The sequence below is a fragment of the Sorghum bicolor genome, chromosome 1 (genome assembly GCF_000003195.3).
Source record: "Sorghum bicolor cultivar BTx623 chromosome 1, Sorghum_bicolor_NCBIv3, whole genome shotgun sequence".
NCBI classification, from domain to species: Eukaryota; Viridiplantae; Streptophyta; class Magnoliopsida; order Poales; family Poaceae; genus Sorghum; species Sorghum bicolor.
This window is the reverse complement of record NC_012870.2, coordinates 75,172,091-75,190,039: the sequence shown is the minus strand read 5'-3', so window position 1 is coordinate 75,190,039 and position 17,949 is coordinate 75,172,091. Positions and strand designations below refer to the sequence as shown.

The window sequence follows — 17,949 nt, the reverse complement described above, 5'->3', positions numbered from 1 at the left end:
AGTGTCTTTCTTTTCCTTCTTTCTGCCACCGAAGAACGAGGAAGACTCATCTGAAACTTATTCTCCCTAACCCTTCATTGTGGCTAGATCTAACCACGATAAAACGGAGGACACTGGAGAAAATTTTTCCATGACGGCAACACCAACTTCGTCTATCGTCGTTCGGAAATAAAAGTCTTCGTGTCGTCAAATCGGTGAGGATGTCAACACCGTAGTTGTTGCCCGCATCTTCAACAGAGCCGCCATGGAGAAAACGATTCCACCCTACCATTTCATCGTGGACGAAGAAGAGGAGGAGAGAATAAATCCCTAAAACAAAAAAAATGGCATGGAGAGACCATAACCCTAAAGACTTAATCTATTAGAAAAAAATATTAAAAATAATGGATCCTCACTCTGTCCGGCCTCTGGTGATTATCATCGGAACGCGAGGGAGGGGGACCAACAAGGATGAAGGTAGGAATGGCGGTGGCGGCTGCGGCGCTGAGTCGCGAGCCCTAGCGACTTTGCTATCCTTAGTAGGAGTTTTATGACCTAATTTCTAATGCATCCATATTTTAGAAAACTGTGTAGAAGAGTTTTATCCTCATGGAATTCTCTCTACTCCCATGAAACTCTTATCATCTCTCTTCATTAATACGGTGCCATATCAACATATTTAATGTCCATAAAACTCTATTAAACTCCATTGAGACTGGTCACTAAATCAGGACCAATCATGAGATATCTATAAAGGCCTGTTTGGTTGCTCCTATTTTTTAACACTTATCTCATCGAATGTTTGGACATATACATAGAGTACTAAATATAGACTATTTATGAAACTTAAAATACAACTAGAAAGTAATTTAAGAAATGAATCTTTTAATCCTAATTAGTCCATGATTACAGCCATAGAGCCAGCGGTGGAGCTGCCAGGGCGCCCGATCCATGGAGCCTCTCCTATAAATTTTTATCATTGATGTATTTTAAGAAAAGACTGAAGCTATCCCAAGATAGAAGAAGCTCCCTCGAACTCTCCTAAATATTTTTTCTAAATTCATTGGACATTAACTGTTAAATAAAACAAAAAAAAATTATAGTTTCTATTAAACTTTAACCAATACCAGACCCCCTCCCCCGCGACGCGCTGATGCCCAATCCGAACATTCATCGCGGATCCTTGTAAACACGACCTGCCAGGCAGTCAGAATTGCTGGAGAATGCGCTGCCTTCATTCTGTTGTTGGTCACTTGACAAGAACCACTCCAGTTGGCCGCTGAAGGTTAGTGCAGTTGCTCCAGGTTGGTCCAAACCTTTTTCATATAGGGGCGGCCTTGTTTAAATGTGAATTTTTTTTAGATTTCGCTACTATAGTACTTTTGTTTGTTTGTAGTAAATATTGTCTAATCATAGACTAACTAGAATCAAAAAATTTGTCTTGCGATTTATAGGCAAACTGTATAATTAATTTTTATTTTCGTTCATATTTAATACTTCATACATGTGCTGCAAGATTCGATGTGACAAAAAATCTTGAAAACTTTTTGGTTTTTGAATGAACTAAACAAGGCCGCAGTCTGTGAAGAGGTGGACGGCAGTTTCCAGGCTTCTTTCACAGAGCGCATAAAAGTAGTTGTTCTCTCATTCTTTCAATTAGAGTCTTGTTGCAGTTCACACACGGTCTTAGAGCAACTTCAGTAGGGCTCCTACTCAAGTCCTAATAGCTAAATATGGATGCCCAGGCTAAAAACATTACTCCAGCAGGGCTCCTACTCCAGACCCCATATTTGGCTGGGCACCCATATTTTTCTCCCAGACCGCATTCATGTTGGCCCAACAGGACAACCCCCATCCTCCATCGCGTGTCCTAGCCCCAACACATGCTCCCTCTCTCTCTTTCCTTGCATGTGCATGACACCCTATGGTTCGATGCTCTAATTGTGTCCTTGTCCAAAAGAAGAAGAAAGAGAAAAAAGAAAAAACAATGACGAGTGGGTCCCTTCTGTCATTCTCTCTAAAATAGGTTTGGGGGGCCAAATTTGGGTGCTACTGTTGAAGTTGAAGCAAAAAAGTTAAGCCCCAAGAAGTAGGGGGAGCACCTAAATTAAAAGTAGAAGTCTAGTTTTGGAGGCTACTGTTGGAGTTGCTCTTATAGGAACAGCCAAAGGAAGAATTTGCTATGCGGGGTTGCCTAGGCCTTCCAGATGAGTCTTGGAAAAATTGAGATCACATGGCCAAGGTTTTCTTTTTCAGTAGAAATTTTTTTCGGTATCTACCGATAAATAAGATATTTTAGAAATTTTAAACTAAATTTAAATAAATTAAAATTGGTTTTTTTATAAAAAAAATGACGTCATTTTACTAGAAATACTTTTGTTGGGGAATGGCCACATCCTTCCCCCTGATAGCGTCTAAGGATATCCTTCACCTAAGGAACCTCCGACGCGGAAGCGTCGAAGGCCATCCTTCACCCAAGGAACCTCCGTGTAGATGCATGCAGAGGACCCTGGAAAGGCTAACGTTGACATGCCTCTTGTGATGATTGAGCATATGCAGGGACCGGGACACCGGCGGAGATCTGCAGGCGAAGAAGGAGGGAACCTTCGAGCCTTCCTGTGACGAAGGATGTTCAAGGGACGCGGCGGAGGAGGTGAACCTCCGGCGCATCTGAACCGGGGAACCTCCGGCGTGTCCGGGCCAAGGAACCTCCGACGAAGAAGTGTCGAAGGATCGACTGCTAGGCGGAGGATACGAGCGTTCGACAATCTGAAGCCCCAGACAAGGAGCGCGTGGAGAGCCCGTGGTGTGAAATTACACAAGTGACTTAGAGTCAGTAGACTGTGATGTAAGAATATACTGGAATATTTCCCCACCGTCACGGGGCAAATCTGTAATTGTCTTAGGTCGGTTTCCGAGCCCTATATAAGAGGTGTGATACCGTCATTAATACAGAGAGCATTCATTGTATCCACCTACTGTTGTGCCCACTGTTCATTACTGTTCAGCCTCTCACGGCAGCGGGTGAGAAGGTTCTCGTTTCATCGTATTGCTGGGGAGTGCAGTGAGCATTTTTCCAACAACTTTCTAATCTAACACTCATCATAAATTTATATAATATCAACAAAATAACACAATATATTATTGCAGTAGTACATCAGGCTGATGGTGGTCGAGCTGCATATGCTAGTGCCATGGAATGTGTGAGAAAAAATTAAACAAATTTGAAAAAAAAAAAATAAGGTTTTGATAAGATTAAGAGATATAGTGAGTCATTTTAGTGTGCTTTGGAGTAATTTTGAAGCATAACATAAATTTAACTAAAAAATTTGACCGATATAAATTTTTTCGGACCTCAGTGAAAAATATGAATTTTTGGAAATTTTAGTGAAATTTTGCCAAAAAAGAAAACCGTGCACCTGGTCGCTGAACTGAATTTCATAGGCAGACTTTGCAGTGTACTCTCCTGAGCTTTCAAGAATCCAGACGATCACATCTTCTTGCTCACTTGAATGGTCCAGATGTAAGGTGTGGATGAGTTGCCACAGCTCGAAAAAATCTCTTAATATCTTTGCGTTCAGGTGGTGTGCGATGTCATCGATCAGCTTTACTCACGGTCTCCAGGACTGAACATAAGGCTTTGTCCCGAACCAGTATAATTTCTTGTGTCTCAAGTGCCAGCAATCGTCTCCCTTGAGCATCACAACGCTAAATTTATTAATCCGTCCACAAAATACTGACACCAATCTAATTAATATTTTTGCTGATATGGAAGAGAAAAGAGGGCTTGGCTTTCATGCGAATAAATAAGCTAGGCATAGAAGCATAGATATTGATAGGTCTAGATAGAAAATAAATATGAGGATGAATATAAAAAAGAATGTAAGACATAATACTATATAATAATAAAAAAAATGTAGGTAAAGAGAAAATAATTATTATATAACTTGGCTTTAATAATTTGATTTATTATCGCCAAACACTTTGTTGACCTTGCTCCAAACAATCTGGCTCATGGAACCACGAAAAACTTGTCGGGTGAAAAGCTATCTAGAGGCGCATGTGTCTTTTGCCGTCTTGTCTTCTGTTGGATTCCGAGATTTCTTTTCAGGATTGGATGAAGTTCTCGAGTACACAACACGTCCGCCTTGGATGGCATAGCTACCCACTTCAATAAAAAAACATTATCATTTAGGATAAAATAATTGGTCAGATCTTAAAAACTACATACTTTCTCCGTATAGATTTAGAAGTCGTTTAAAACAAACGACACGGTCTTCAAAATACAATTTGATCTCTTATTTTTATAAAAATATATAGAAAAAATAATATATGTATATTTTTATGAAAGTATTTTCCAAGACAAGTCTATTCATATAATTTTCACATTTGCAAACTCAAGAATTTAAAAGTTATTAATGATTTATATTTCCAATATTTGATCCAAACCTTGTCCAAAACAACTTCTAAACCCTATACGAAGTAGTACATCATTAACTTGCAAACTATTTGTTAGTTTGGAAATATTTAAGTTATATGTGTATATGTATATTCAAAATAATTTGCAAATTCTCACACCTAGGAAGGGCTTTTAAGATATACTAGCAAATATGCCCGTGCGTTGCAACGGGAGAAAAACATCAAATGGCCATAGAAAGTGATGACATAATGTTACATATCTATTTACATTTATCCTTTTTATAAAATTTAAAGTCCGTAATTTATTTTATTGATAACCATGACATCTATGGTAATAGATAATTAATATTTACAATAATATATAGTTTGGAGATATATTTATTTAATAATAAAAATAAAAATCAGTCAAACCTTATCTTACTCTAATATTACCTCTTAATATACCTTAGTATTATATTAAAACTTGAGAAGTTTGTTGTTAGCTTTATTTTTTTATTTAGATTAAGATTTCTATGAAATATAATATATCAGTTAATTTATGTAGATTATGAACACATGGACTTATAAAGTGTTCATATGACATAACAACATATCGTGTAAAGGTAGTGGAAGCATCTTTTTTTATTTTTACATACTTAAATTGATTGTAAATTATTTAGCAAGCATAAATCTAGGTAAATTAGTAAATCAGTGAGATATGCAGGAATGGTGCTAAAACTTTAGCACAAATCAAACATCATATTAAATAGGCTACCATAAAATTTTCATAATAATTAGAGCAAGATAACTATAATTTCAATTTTACACTAAAAAGCATAGGCAAATATCTACAACAAAAAAATATACTAAATTTTATGATATTTTTTGTTTACTACATGGATCTACATATGTGGAGCTGAACAAAATTTGTTTTGTAATTTTTAGATTTTTCTATGAATTACTATGCATTTATCAATTTTTAACCGATTTAAAAGATATAAAAGAAAAATAAACTAATAGGACAAACACTTTGCATCTAGGCTTGTGTACTTTTATTATTCTCAACATGTTTTAATGTGTATTATCAATAATCAGGAAATTTTATATTAGAAATCCTAAAAAGCTTCTATTTTTTCCTCGTCCAGCGTTGAAGAGACTGGCCGATTCGGAGCCTGGCGGACAGAAATAAAGTACACTGAATTTTTCACTTATATATTCACAATTATATACTAGGATAGATATTCTAAAACAAATTAGTGATAAAAAAATATGTATTGAAGATCGTGCAAAATCAAACATGACAAATATTTTGATTGGCAGAAGTAGTTTAGCACCGAATTAAATTTTACAACACAAAAATCATGTTTAAATTTATGGAATTGTAACATGATTTAAAAATTCACGTTAAAATCAAATATAACAAAATTCACGTTTACCAAAAGGCGGCGGCAATCAAGAAACACAAACAGAGACTGGTTACGTTCACTTCCCGCCTAGGGTCAAGGGACAAGACCACGCTTCTCTCCGTCTCCATGGCATGGCCATCCACCGCAGCAATCTCTCTTCCTACTTCAAGATCTCAAGGATCTGGCACCAATTGAAGCAATATGGCGCCAAATCCTTCGCTTCCTCATCTCCAACGAGTGAGATTGCGCACCTGAAGGTCCTCACCGTGCTCCTGCGCGACACATGTTCGCTGAAATGCCTCAGAGAGATCCACGCGCGTCTCGCCGTCGCGGGTGCGATCCAGGACAGATTCGTCGTCACAGGCCTCGTTGAAAGATATGTTTCTTTTGGGAAGCCGGCGTCTGCGGCGTTGCTGTTTGCCGAAGCCTACCGCGGCCGCCCCGCTGTGTACTCACTGAATCTTGTGGTCCGGTGCTTCTCGGACCATGGTTTCCACCGAGAGCTTCTTGATCTTTACCGGGGGCTATGTGGCTTTGGCTCGGATAACTTCACCTTCCCTCCGGTCATCAGGGCGTGCACGGCTGCCTCTTGCCTTCAGCTGGGGAGGCAGGTGCACTGCAGGGTTCTGCGTACAGGGCATGGGAGTAATGTTGGTGTGCAGACTGCGCTCCTTGACATGTATGCTAAGGCTGGCCAGATTGATGTGTCAAGGAGAGTCTTTGACTGCATGGTGCTGAGGGACTTGATTTCTTGGAATGCTATGGTCTCAGGGTACTCAGTCAATGGATGCTTCCGAGAAGCTGTTGAGACGTTGCAGGAGATGCAGCAGTGTGGCATGAGTCCGAATGCAAGCACTCTTGTTGGCATAGTTGGCATGTGTGGAAGTGCTGGAGACAGGGTTGCTGGTGATTCGCTGCATGCATTTGCACTGAAAGGTGGAACGATTGATGATGAATCCCTTACATCTGCATTAATCTCAATGTATGCTGCATTTGATGATCTTTCTTCATCTCGACTGGTGTTTGATCTGCAACCTGTGAAAGATTTGGTATCTTTCAATTCCATGATATCAGCATACATGCAGCACAGCAATTGGAAGGAAGCTTTTGAGGTCTTCAGATTGATGCATTGTGCAGGCGTAGGGCCTAACCTGATCACATTGGTGTCTGTCCTTCCTTCTTGCAGTGACTTATTATTTGGTATAAACCATGGGGAGTCTGTGCATGGCATGATAATCAAGCTTGGCCTTGCAGAGCAGGTTTCTGTTGTCAGTGCTCTTGTTTCCATGTATTCGAAGCTTGGGAAATTAGACTCATCGTCGCTCCTTTTCTGTTGTTTTACCGAGAAAAACAATATCTTGTGGAACTCTATGATTTCTGGATACCTCGTGAATAATGAGTGGAACATGGCTCTTGATGCGTTCTGCAAGATGCAAATTGCGGGTGTTGCTCCAGATGCAACAACTGTCATTAATGTAATATCTGGATGTAGATACACAAAAGATTTGCACGTGGCAAAGTCAATACATGCATATGCTGTTAGAAACAGATTTGAATCATATCAGAGCGTTATGAATGCACTCCTAGCTATGTACGCCGACTGCGGAGATATATCAACTTCCTATACATTATTCCAGAAAATGGAAGTGCGGATGTTGATATCTTGGAACACTATGATATCTGGTTTTGCTGAAATTGGAGATTCAGAGACTTCTCTAACATTATTCTGCCAGATGTTCCATGAAGAAGTGTGGTTTGATCTAGTTACTCTGATTGGTCTTATCAGCAGCCTTTCAGTGTCTGAGGATGCCATAGTTGGAGAATCAGTTCATTCTTTGGCAATTAAAAGTGGATGTATTTCAGATGTATCTCTTACTAATGCCCTCATTACCATGTACGCCAACTGTGGTATTGTTGAAGCAGGTCAGCAACTTTTTAACAGTTTCTGTTCTAGGAATACAATCACTTACAATGCTCTGATGAGTGGATATCGCAAAAACAATGTATCTGAGAAGATATTGCCTTTATTTACCCAAATGGTCAAGAATGACGAGAAACCGAATCTTGTAACCTTACTAAATTTATTACCTGTTTGTCAGAGCCAGTTGCAGGGGAAGTGTATACACAGCTATGCAGTACGAAATTTCACCAGGCTGGAAACACCCCTCTTCACATCAGCCATGGGAATGTATAGTAGGTTCAACAATATAGAATACTGCAGAACAATTTTCAGTTTGGTCAGTGCAAGAAACCTTATAGTATGGAATGCCTTCTTATCTGCATGTGTTCAATGCAAGCAGGCTGATATGGTAGTTGATTACTTTAAGCATATGCTCTTCCTTAATGTCAGACCTGATGAAGTAACCATGCTGGCACTCATCTCAGCATGTTCACAGCTTGGAAATGCAGATTTTGCTGCATGTATTATGGCTGTCATACTTCAGAAGGGCTTTAGCATGAACATTTTGGTTCTCAATGCTCTTATTGACACACATTCGAGGTGCGGAAGCATATCATTTGCAAGGGAGCTCTTTGATAGCTCAGTGGAGAAAGATTCAGTCACTTGGGGTGCAATGATCAACGCATACAGTATGCATGGGAATGGTGAGGCTGCCCTTGATCTTTTCTCAATGATGATAGATTCAGGAGTGGATCCAGATGATATAACTTTTGTTAGTATATTATCGGCCTGCAGTCATAATGGTCTCGTAGAGCAAGGAAGAACATTGTTCAAATCGCTACAGGCAGACCATGGCATTACACCACGAATGGAGCATTATGCATGTATGGTGGATCTATTGGGCCGAACTGGCCACTTGGATGAAGCATATGATATTGTTAGGTCAATGCCATTCACGCCATCAGATAACTTGCTTGAATCATTGCTTGGAGCATGCAGATTCCATGGTAACTATAAAATTGGTGAGTCTGTAGGAAAATTACTCATCAAATCTGAGTATGGCAAGTCAAGATCTTATGTTATGCTCTCAAACATATATGCTTCTGCTGGCAAATGGAGTGATTGTGAGCAGCTGAGATTGGACATGGAAGCAAAAGGATTGAGAAAAAATGTGGGGGTTAGCTTTATTGGGATGACATAGCCCTGAAGCAACAATGTTCTAGAGTTTGAGAAGTGTTTTTTTCACACATTACAGTTTCAGGGAACACTTGCAAAGTAATTTGAACTTCAAAATTAATGCTCCTATCTAGTTGACCTTTCTTACAGGCAGTCACTAGGGCATTTGTTTTTGTTTGTCCACAGGAAAACATTCAACCACTCTTCGACGCCATAAGAGTGGTTCATTGCACTAAATTGAACTATTTCCATCTATGCGCAACAAGGAGTGTTGCATCTAATATCTATTACAATTTCCAAGGAAGAGGCAGTTGAGATTTTCTAGCAGACACCTGCAATTCTGGAATGTCATTACTGTCTGGTTGTCAGGTGAACTTAAGTTTGATGCAGGTCCTTATTTACAATTTCCATCTACCAGTGAATATAGGAATGCTAGGTGCCAGCCTGCAGATCCATGTGGAGGCAGGCATTCTCCCAGTAAGCAGCAGCCATGGTGCCTGGCCACTACCCAGGAAGCAGAGCTAAAGCGACCAGCCAAGCCTCTCTGCGTATTTTTTATGAAACAAGTGAATGGTAGAAATTAGATAATTTTGCCTTGGTAAGCCAAGTCTCTGGGGTCTCCTCTTACCATACTCCCATCCCATTTTGGCTTCCAACAATGCTGGGTGCACGTCCGTGAGGTGTTTGGAGGAATGCTCCGGCCAGTTGCTGATGCGGGTGCGCCTGCAGGTTAGGAAGCTGGAGTCGCAGGGCGTGCCCACCAAGCAGGCGGAGGTGATCACCTCCACAATCACGGAGGTCCTCAATGACAGCCTCGAGAGCATCACCGAGTCCTTTGTCTCCAAGGCCGAGATGCAGAGGTAGCACTTTGACATTACGTGGCGGGTTGTTTCTGAGTGTTGATTAATTGTGTTCCTCATCTGGCGGTCTTGCTTGGCTTTTTGCAGAGTGAGATGCTGCAGGAGTCCAACATCTCCAATTTCAAATCACAAGTGCAGAGCTTGCAGGTATGGTTCAAATTTGAAATGTTAGATCATGAGAAGTGTCTGTCCCTGGATTTCCATTGAACTTAATTTGGGACCTTGTACATGATCCACATAAATTGTTGCTGGCTTAAAATTAAAATTGATTGCATAGCTCTTACTCTGTACTGTATTTATAGGCCTTTTGGGGGTGAAGGCACTTAGCATTCCTTCCTCTCTGGTTTGTTTTAGATTGTTCATTTGAGCACTACTGGGGTGATTGGATGAAGGTTTGTACAACCTGATTTAGAGCTGCTGCTCATTAACATGTTTTTTTTAACATAACACGATCGGGTTATTAGTTTGTGGAATAGATGTGTGCGAATGGAGATTACAGATTGAGATCACCCATTTGAAACAACCATTTATCCGTGCCTCAGATTATGGTGGTTATTATACTATTATGTCTTGGCCATTTTGATCATCTTAATTTGCAATGAGACTGGTACATTTTGCTCACATGTCTTAGCACTTGACCTTTTATTTTGAGTTAACATCAGTGGTCTGAGCTTGCCATGCAGAAGTTATTCTCAAGTCATCAAGTTACATTAGTTCAGGCTTATCAGATATACTGTTTGCCGTGTATCCATCTCAAATCAACTTTTACATCATGAAATGTTAGTGTGGTACCCACAATAAGGGATGGACGTATGGTACCTCTCTGAGCCTTTGGTGAGATCTCTTATCTCTGATACCCTGGGTATGCCAGCAGTTAAGCTAGGGAGGAATAAAATTATCTTTTCAAAAACTATTGTTAGTACTGCAACACGGACATGCGTGTTTGAATTAGCTAAGATTGTTATGCATCAAACCATTTTTCTTATTTTCAACAATTAGTTTCAAGCTTGCAGCCTGTTGGTTTCATAGGGGTTCCAGAAGCTAGTGCCTGCATTTTTGGAGTTTCCTAACATGTCATTATACACTCCATAGAATGTCTTTGCTACGCGAAAGAGAATTCTATTCTCATACTTCTGTTCTTATAGAATAAAATATTTATTGGTACTTTCAAATAGGCCCAGGTATAAGTGTAACAAATGCTTAATTATCAGAACACAATAGAATCTTCAGTTTTTAGCCACAGGCATTGCAAATCGTGGTCTACTGTTTTTTAATAATGTTTTTGAAAATACCTTGAGAATAAATAGTGTGCTGGGTTAAGTTAATCCCTACTCCCCATCCAGTCGATAGCTGATATCTTGATATTTTATTGCGCCCTCTGAACTTCAAGATGCCTTGCAGATTGTGCTGATTGTCTGGACTTGTTATTTAATGTTTTGTTCATCTCATCATCCATTATAGTTGATGTAGACTGAGACTTGTCTTTTTGGGGTTCTTGATCTCCTAGATGTATAAGAGGATCGTTTTGTTCTGCTCATCTGCAACCATTGGAACAACTAATTGTCATTGTTTCATCAAATCCAAATCCCTTTTGAAAAAAAAAACTGAGATTCTACACATAGATAAAATGTTGTATTTAATTGTAATTTCTTAACAAGTGCTCGCCACTATCTTTCCCTCCTATATATACTGTTAACCTGTGTATTATCAATTTGAATATTACATCTCCAACTGCACCTTTGCAAAAAACAAATGTTATGATAATTCTCTCTCAAGGCTCATAAGGTATAGGCTTATTTTTAGAATACAATTATTATTGTTATTATCTTTGCTTATATATTACAAAATCTACGACATCAAGTAATTTTTATTTTGCAACACATCTTAACGAGTTATTCATTCAGAGTATGCATAATTCATATCAGATCATCAGATTTAATGGAAGATAAATTTTGCGATACGATTTTGACCTTCTGCTCCTTTAGCAACGCTACAGGCAAGAGAAACCTTCTCATAACCTATGTTCTAAACTTCTGTTTTTTTTTTAAAAAAAAATCAAATGCATATTCTGAAACGCTTTCCTTTTCCTTGAATGTTTAGATGTACATGTATCCCTGAATCTCCTATGTTATGATAATGTAATAAAACTTTACATTGTACTGAAGACTTAAGTTATACAAATTACTACTGCTCTAAGAATTGCAGCAGCTAGAAGAGTATCGGTTCAAGAAACAGCAGCACAATGGAAGAATCATGTATGCAGATTTCCAAGGCCTCCAGTTTCCTCTATCCCCATATTGACGCCATGACCATCCTCTGTAACATTTGTATATCCTGGGCTGGTCCTCCAGCTGTCTCTGCTTCATGGTAGCACACAATTTCCTTAAGCCATCCAGCTCGTGCCATGGCACCAACATAAATAACCAAGTATAAAGAATAAAGTACAGAAAAAATCAAAATAATATTAGATTACTAGATTAGGGAATGAGTCCAAGTCTTCTCCTGTTATTATTATATTTGTATTCCCCCTCCCAAATTGCTGATCACCGCTTCAAATCTCTACCCTGCCTCTTCTCCTGAAACAGCATGCATACATTGCCAAAATCCCCTGTTCTAGCTCTAATATTCTCCTGGGATAAAAGCATACACATTCAAGTGTCTTGAGTAAGTTCCAGATTGTATTTTTGTCTTTATAATTTGATTTATTTTCTGATTCATGTAGTCTTTCGTATACTTTCCTTTTATTTTCATGTGTTGTTTTTTATTTCCTTCGCTTTCTTTTGACTGTTCTGATTATTTGTTTCACAAGTTCTTTTGTGATGGTCTTTTGGTTCTTGTGTTTTGCATTGGGTTTGCTTAGATTTCATGGCAAAAGAAATACCATGGGGGTATTCATATGTTTCGAATAATCATATACTCACTGTTGAGCCATGATAGTTAGCTAGAAAAAGTTATAACCTGACAAATAATCAGGTCAATGGTTTGTGGCTTATAATGATGATTATGCATGATGGACAAAATTTTATCTAGTCTAGTGCTTAATTCTGATCATTCCTGAATGTTCCTGTTTGAGAGCCTTCATAGATGAAGGATAAATGGATAATTATTCAGTAATACAGTACTGTGATCCATTATCTGCATCAATTTGATCAATAAATTAACATTTTACTACCTTCAAAAAAATAAATTAATGTTTTAGATTCACAATGATGAAATACAAGCTTCTTGTTGTGCACATATCTATTGTTTCTTTTGTAAAATCAATTGTGACACAAGTCTAGGCTTTGACTGTTTTGTTGCCCATCCTGATGCTTATCTTCAATGTTTCTTCTTCAGTAGTTCAGTTAGTAACAAGTTTGTTGAGCTGCGGCTTGAAAGGATGGCAGACAAGAAGATCGAAGGGGCTGATTCATCTCACATTGTCTCTTCAACAAAATCTTTGCAAAGTTCAGTAGGGCCTAATCTAATTGAAGGTACTGATGAAGACGATAGTAATAACCTTCAGAAGACAGTAAGTGACAATTTTGTGGCATCACTGCAGCAAGAACATCCTCTGGGCCTTGTATTGGAGAACAAAAGCAATTTGCAAGAAATTTCAGTTGAGCAGAAGATTCCTACCGGTGTTTCCGACCTTTCACCAAAAGTGGACAGCAGTGAATTGCCATGCTCCATTGAAGTTCATGATGGTATTCCATCTTCTAGCAAAGCTAATGAACCTATGGAAGCCCAAGATGATTCAAACACAGCCATTTGCATGTTTGAGGCATCAAAGCAGCAAGAATGTCCTATAAGCCTCATATTGACTGACAAGAAAGGCAATTTGCAAGAAGTGTCAGTTGAACAAAATGTTCCTTGTGGTGATTATGTTGCCCTTTCACCAAAAGCAGACGGTGGTGAATTGACATCAACCAATGAAGTTCCTGAAGGCTTTCTAACTTCCTCTAGCAGAGCTTATGAATCGAGGGAAGCCCAAGATGACTCTATCACAATGGATGCTTCAGAAGTAAATGTCTGTGCAGCTTCATACTCCACGCTTAGGTTAATTGAAGGGGTCCAGGATGAGGCTTCTTGTATTGATTTTGGTAAAGTTACTTGTGAAACACCACCTGCCATCCTGGAAAGGGTGAAAGAAGATAAGCCACTGGTCGTCCACAGATTTCATAAGCGCCAAATGAGCCTAGGAGATACACAGCAAAAGGTGCATGCACCTGTGAGCAGATCAAACACCAGCAAGCACTTAAGAATGGATAAAACCATTGTTGATACTACGTCTCCTATTGAATCAGTAAAGGTTGCTGCATCAAAGTTTGGTGGCAGCATCAACTGGAAAACTCACAGGACACAGACAGAACTGGTAACTGTGAATTGATTTCCCTTCCTTATATTTTTTTCATATGTACTGTAACTGTTATAACTCTGTGACATACTCTCGTTTGTTTCTATAAGCAGGAGAGTGACCATATTGAGCTTGATAAGCTGAAGAACGAAATTTCAGAATGTAAACATCAAGCAGAAGTTGCAGAGGCTTCAAAGTTATCAGTATTAAATGAGCTTGAGAGAACAAAGAAGCTTGTCAACGAGATGAAACATGTCCTAGAGAGGGAACAAGCTGAAGAGGTGGATGTCATGGAGGACTTGGAGTTAGTTCAATTTATTTTACAAGCGATGGAGGGGGTTGCCTGTAATGATAGTGCTGTGGTTGGAGAGAAGTTGAATAATATTCAAGAACGACACAAACCATTGATTGCCAAAGTTATGTCAGTGAAAGATGAGTTGAGAAAAGTGCAGAAGGATTATGATTCTTTGTTGATCGAAACAGATATTTCCATTAACAAAGCTCAGACAGCCTTTACAATGTCCAAAGATGCAGAGAAAGAAGTAGAGGAGCTCACCATAGAGCTCCAAAGACTAAAGGAAGTGTTTGATTTGGCTAATGCCACATGCCAGGATGCTGAAGAACGCAAGAAGAACACGTTGATGGCACGTGATGAGGATTGCCTTTCGTGGGAAAAGGATCTCAGGCAATCCGACAAAGAGCTGAATCAGATCAGCTTGGACCTTTGTTCTTTTCAAGAACTGCAATCAAAGTATGATACGTCAGCCATCATGTTGCTCAGTCTCAAGAATGAGCTAGCTGCTTGTTTGGGGGCAAAACCAATCGGGGAAGCACAAGAACAAGAAAGTGGAACTCATAAACCCATGCAAGAAGAAGTCATCATTATGTTAAAGAATGATCTCGAGGAGCACAGGAAAAGCATAGCAAAGGTGACAGATGAGTTATGTGTTCTGAAAGCTACAGCTGAATTGCTCAAATCACAATTGAACGAAGAGAAAGCAGCACTTGCTGCCACTCAACAGGTGGAAGCGATGGCATCCACAACCATCCAATCTCTCAAGATGGACATCAAGCTGTCACAGCAGGAACTTGAAGCAGTCCATGTCAAGTCAAAGGAGTGCCGAGATAGAATGGACAAGGTTCTGCAAGATGCATCCCAGGAAGTTGACGAGGCTAAGATCATTGCTACCAAGGCTCGGGAGGAGCTAAGAAAGACCAAGGAAGAAGTGGAGCAAGCAAAGGCTGCTCTGAGCACCATGGAATTCAAGCTTGAAGCAGTTCTAAGGGACATACAGGCGGCAAAAGAGTCTGAAAGGCTGGCGCTCAACACTCTGAGAACACTTGAGGACAGCAAGGTTTCTGTAAACGTCAAACAAGGCTCTTCTCAGATGATCACACTTGACTTGGATGACTACACGTCTCTGATTAAGAAGTCCCGTCAGGCAGAAGAGCCCGTGCACGAGAAGACAGCTGCTGCCATCGCACAGGTTGAGGTGGCAAAGGAGTCCGAATCGCGCACCTTATCAAGACTGGACGAAATCTTCAAGGCCTTGGAAGAGCAGATGCAGGCACTGGCCGCCGCCGCCGAGCAAGCAGGCAGGGCGACCGAAGGCAAGGTGGCCATGGAGCAGGAGCTGAGGAAATGGAGAGAGGAGAACGGGAAGCGCCGCCACAAGGCCAGTGAAGCTCCAAAACCTGAAGCCAGAGCTTCATCAAGCGCTGCAGTTGCAGAGATCGTGGGTGGAGAGACGACGTGCACGGGCAAAGAAGACAGCTGCCCCGCCGCGTCTGTTCATCCGGTGTGGGACGCGTCCAGGAGGAGCAGCCCCAACGATGTGGCCCTGCAAGCGAAGACGAAGAAGGCGAAGAAGCTGGCGTTCTTCCCTCGCGTCAACATGTTCCTGGGCTGCTGGTCAGGACGAGCCTCAGAGCTGCGAAGCTTGTCATTCAGAATGTGATTTCCCTTTCCTTTTTTTTCTTCTGTGTGTAATAATTTGCACTGGTTTACTCGATGGCACGTTGTTGTTTGTGCTGCATGTATGTGTTAAAGTTGTGAGATTGCTTTGCTGTCTATTCAGTTTGCTGGACAAGACAGGATTATGGCTCTGTAACACAACTGGATCTTTTTTCTTTATGCTCCTGTCCTGGTTTTGTGAACTGGAATCCATTTCATTTTGTTGGCCTGATGTTGCCAAGAGATGCTTCTAGGTGGGTTTCCATGTTTCAGCGGCAGACGCAATGGAACTCCAGGATCTGCACGCACGACCGCTGGAAGAGGACGACGTGCCCCAATTTTTTACAATTTGACCCTTTTTTTGAAAAAAGTTCACAATTGGACCCCTGGAAAACTTAAATGCAGAAATGGACCCAGGGGGTCGGCGCCATGCATCATGGCGCCGAGGTTTCACGTCTCGGCGCCATGGATCACGGCGCCGAGGCCCCTGGCTGCCTTCCGTCGTGGATCCGACGTGGCAGGGAGCTCGGCGCCACAGATCACGGCGCCGAGCTCGGCGCCACAGATCTCGGCGCCGAGCTCGGCGCCGTAGATCCTGGCGTCGACCCCTTGAATACCACAGGCCGCGGCTCGCGTTCCTCTGTTCGCGAGGCAGTCTTCCTCACCGCCGCCGCGCTCCCTGCTCGCCGCCGCCGCCGCCTGCTCGCCGCGCTCCCCTTCCATCCCCGCTCGCCGCGTGCCCCGCCCGTCCCCCTACTCGGCGCGCGTGCCCCGGCCCGGCCGCGCCGCGCAGGGTGCTGCTCCCTGCGGCCGCGCCGCGCAGGTGCTGCTCCCTCCGGCCGCGCCGCGCAGGGCGCCCTCGGCCCCCGGTGCTGCTCCCTCCACCCGCCGCCGGCTTCGTCGTCGAGGGAGCAGGGAGCCGCCTTCGCCGGCGTTTGGCTGTCACGGGGCAGGGAGCAGGGGGCTTCCCCTCTTCCGGCGGTCACGAGCCTGAGGCCCCTCTGCCCTGCGTCCGTCTGCTGCAGCGGCGGGATGTAAGTTTTTTTTTGAAATTAGTTATTCTAGTTTACATAATAATTGAGTTACTAATTTATTTAGAATACTTAGTAAACTGAAATAACAAGTTTAGGTAGTTTTGTTAGAAGCCTAAATTTTGTTAGTTAGCAATTAGTAATTTATTTAGTTAGCTAGTTTAGGATTTTATTTAGTTAGAAGCCAAAATATCGAACCTAATTTAGCAGAATTCACATTGGTTTCTCTGTTTCCTAATTTATCGTAGTTTAACTATTTAATCTAATTTAGGTAATGTAGTTATTAATTGTTTTAATTTCTTTACTAAATTGAGATATATAAGTCTATTAGTTGTATATTAGCAAATATATCTATATATTAGCAATCCCAAATCCAAGTACATGAAGAATAATATACCCTAGTTAGTTAGTAAATTTAGTTATATAGTAGTACTCGTGTTAGTTAGTTACATACATTGTTAGGTGTTTTATATGTATTAGTTATATGCCTAGTAACATGGTTATTTTGTATATCAATTAGATGGACAATTTAGTAACTCTATATCATGGAGGAAGTGTGGAGAAAGATCAGTTTGGCAATGTTGATTTTGTTGGAATGCAAACGGTCCCTTTGATGTTTGATGAGCGGCCCTTGTTTTCTGAATTGATGGGTAGTGCTCGTGATGAGCTTAAATGTAATTTGAATGAAGAAGAAATCTTAGTTGAGGGGGTCATTCACCATGGCGGGTCAGGTACAATTTTTAGGCGGTTGGTCCCAATTGTATCCGAGGTTCAATGGGACAAATATGTCAAAACTGTCATGAAGAGTGAGTTTAAATGTTTGGATTTGGTTGTGCGCAACTTGTCCAAGGAGCCAGGCCCTCTAGTGGATTCTCCTCTTAATTGGCAACCACCCATTGGCCCTCTAGT

General features: G+C 40.9%; 1 protein-coding gene across 5 annotated transcripts; it reads left to right on the top strand.

Annotated features, from left to right (window-relative positions):
• LOC8057659 (protein WEAK CHLOROPLAST MOVEMENT UNDER BLUE LIGHT 1) lies at nt 5,723–16,252 on the top strand. Of its 5 annotated transcripts, none has more exons than XM_021451226.1 (5): nt 8,885–9,457; nt 9,589–9,719; nt 9,807–9,866; nt 13,056–14,073; nt 14,169–16,252. In XM_021451226.1, exons 2-5 carry the CDS (start codon nt 9,712–9,714, stop codon nt 16,011–16,013), a joined length of 2,931 nt encoding a protein of 976 aa, XP_021306901.1. In that variant the 5' UTR covers nt 8,885–9,457; nt 9,589–9,711; the 3' UTR covers nt 16,014–16,252. The 5 variants fall into 5 exon arrangements, 4 of the variants coding, with proteins under 4 accessions (XP_021306901.1, XP_021306900.1, XP_021306903.1 ...); XM_021451225.1 differs by having other exon boundaries at nt 14,166–16,252; XR_002449187.1 differs by lacking the exons at nt 9,807–9,866; nt 13,056–14,073; nt 14,169–16,252 and having other exon boundaries at nt 5,723–8,958; nt 9,046–9,457.

What these genes read in the sequence shown, in the direction of transcription:
- LOC8057659 (XM_021451225.1), top strand. An exon ending in CACAAGTGCAGAGCTTGCAG is followed by an intron (nt 9,867 to 13,055) that starts GTATGGTTCAAA and finishes TTTCTTCTTCAG; the next exon opens with TAGTTCAGTTAGTAACAAGT. An exon ending in ACAGGACACAGACAGAACTG is followed by an intron (nt 14,074 to 14,165) that starts GTAACTGTGAAT and finishes TGTTTCTATAAG; the next exon opens with CAGGAGAGTGACCATATTGA.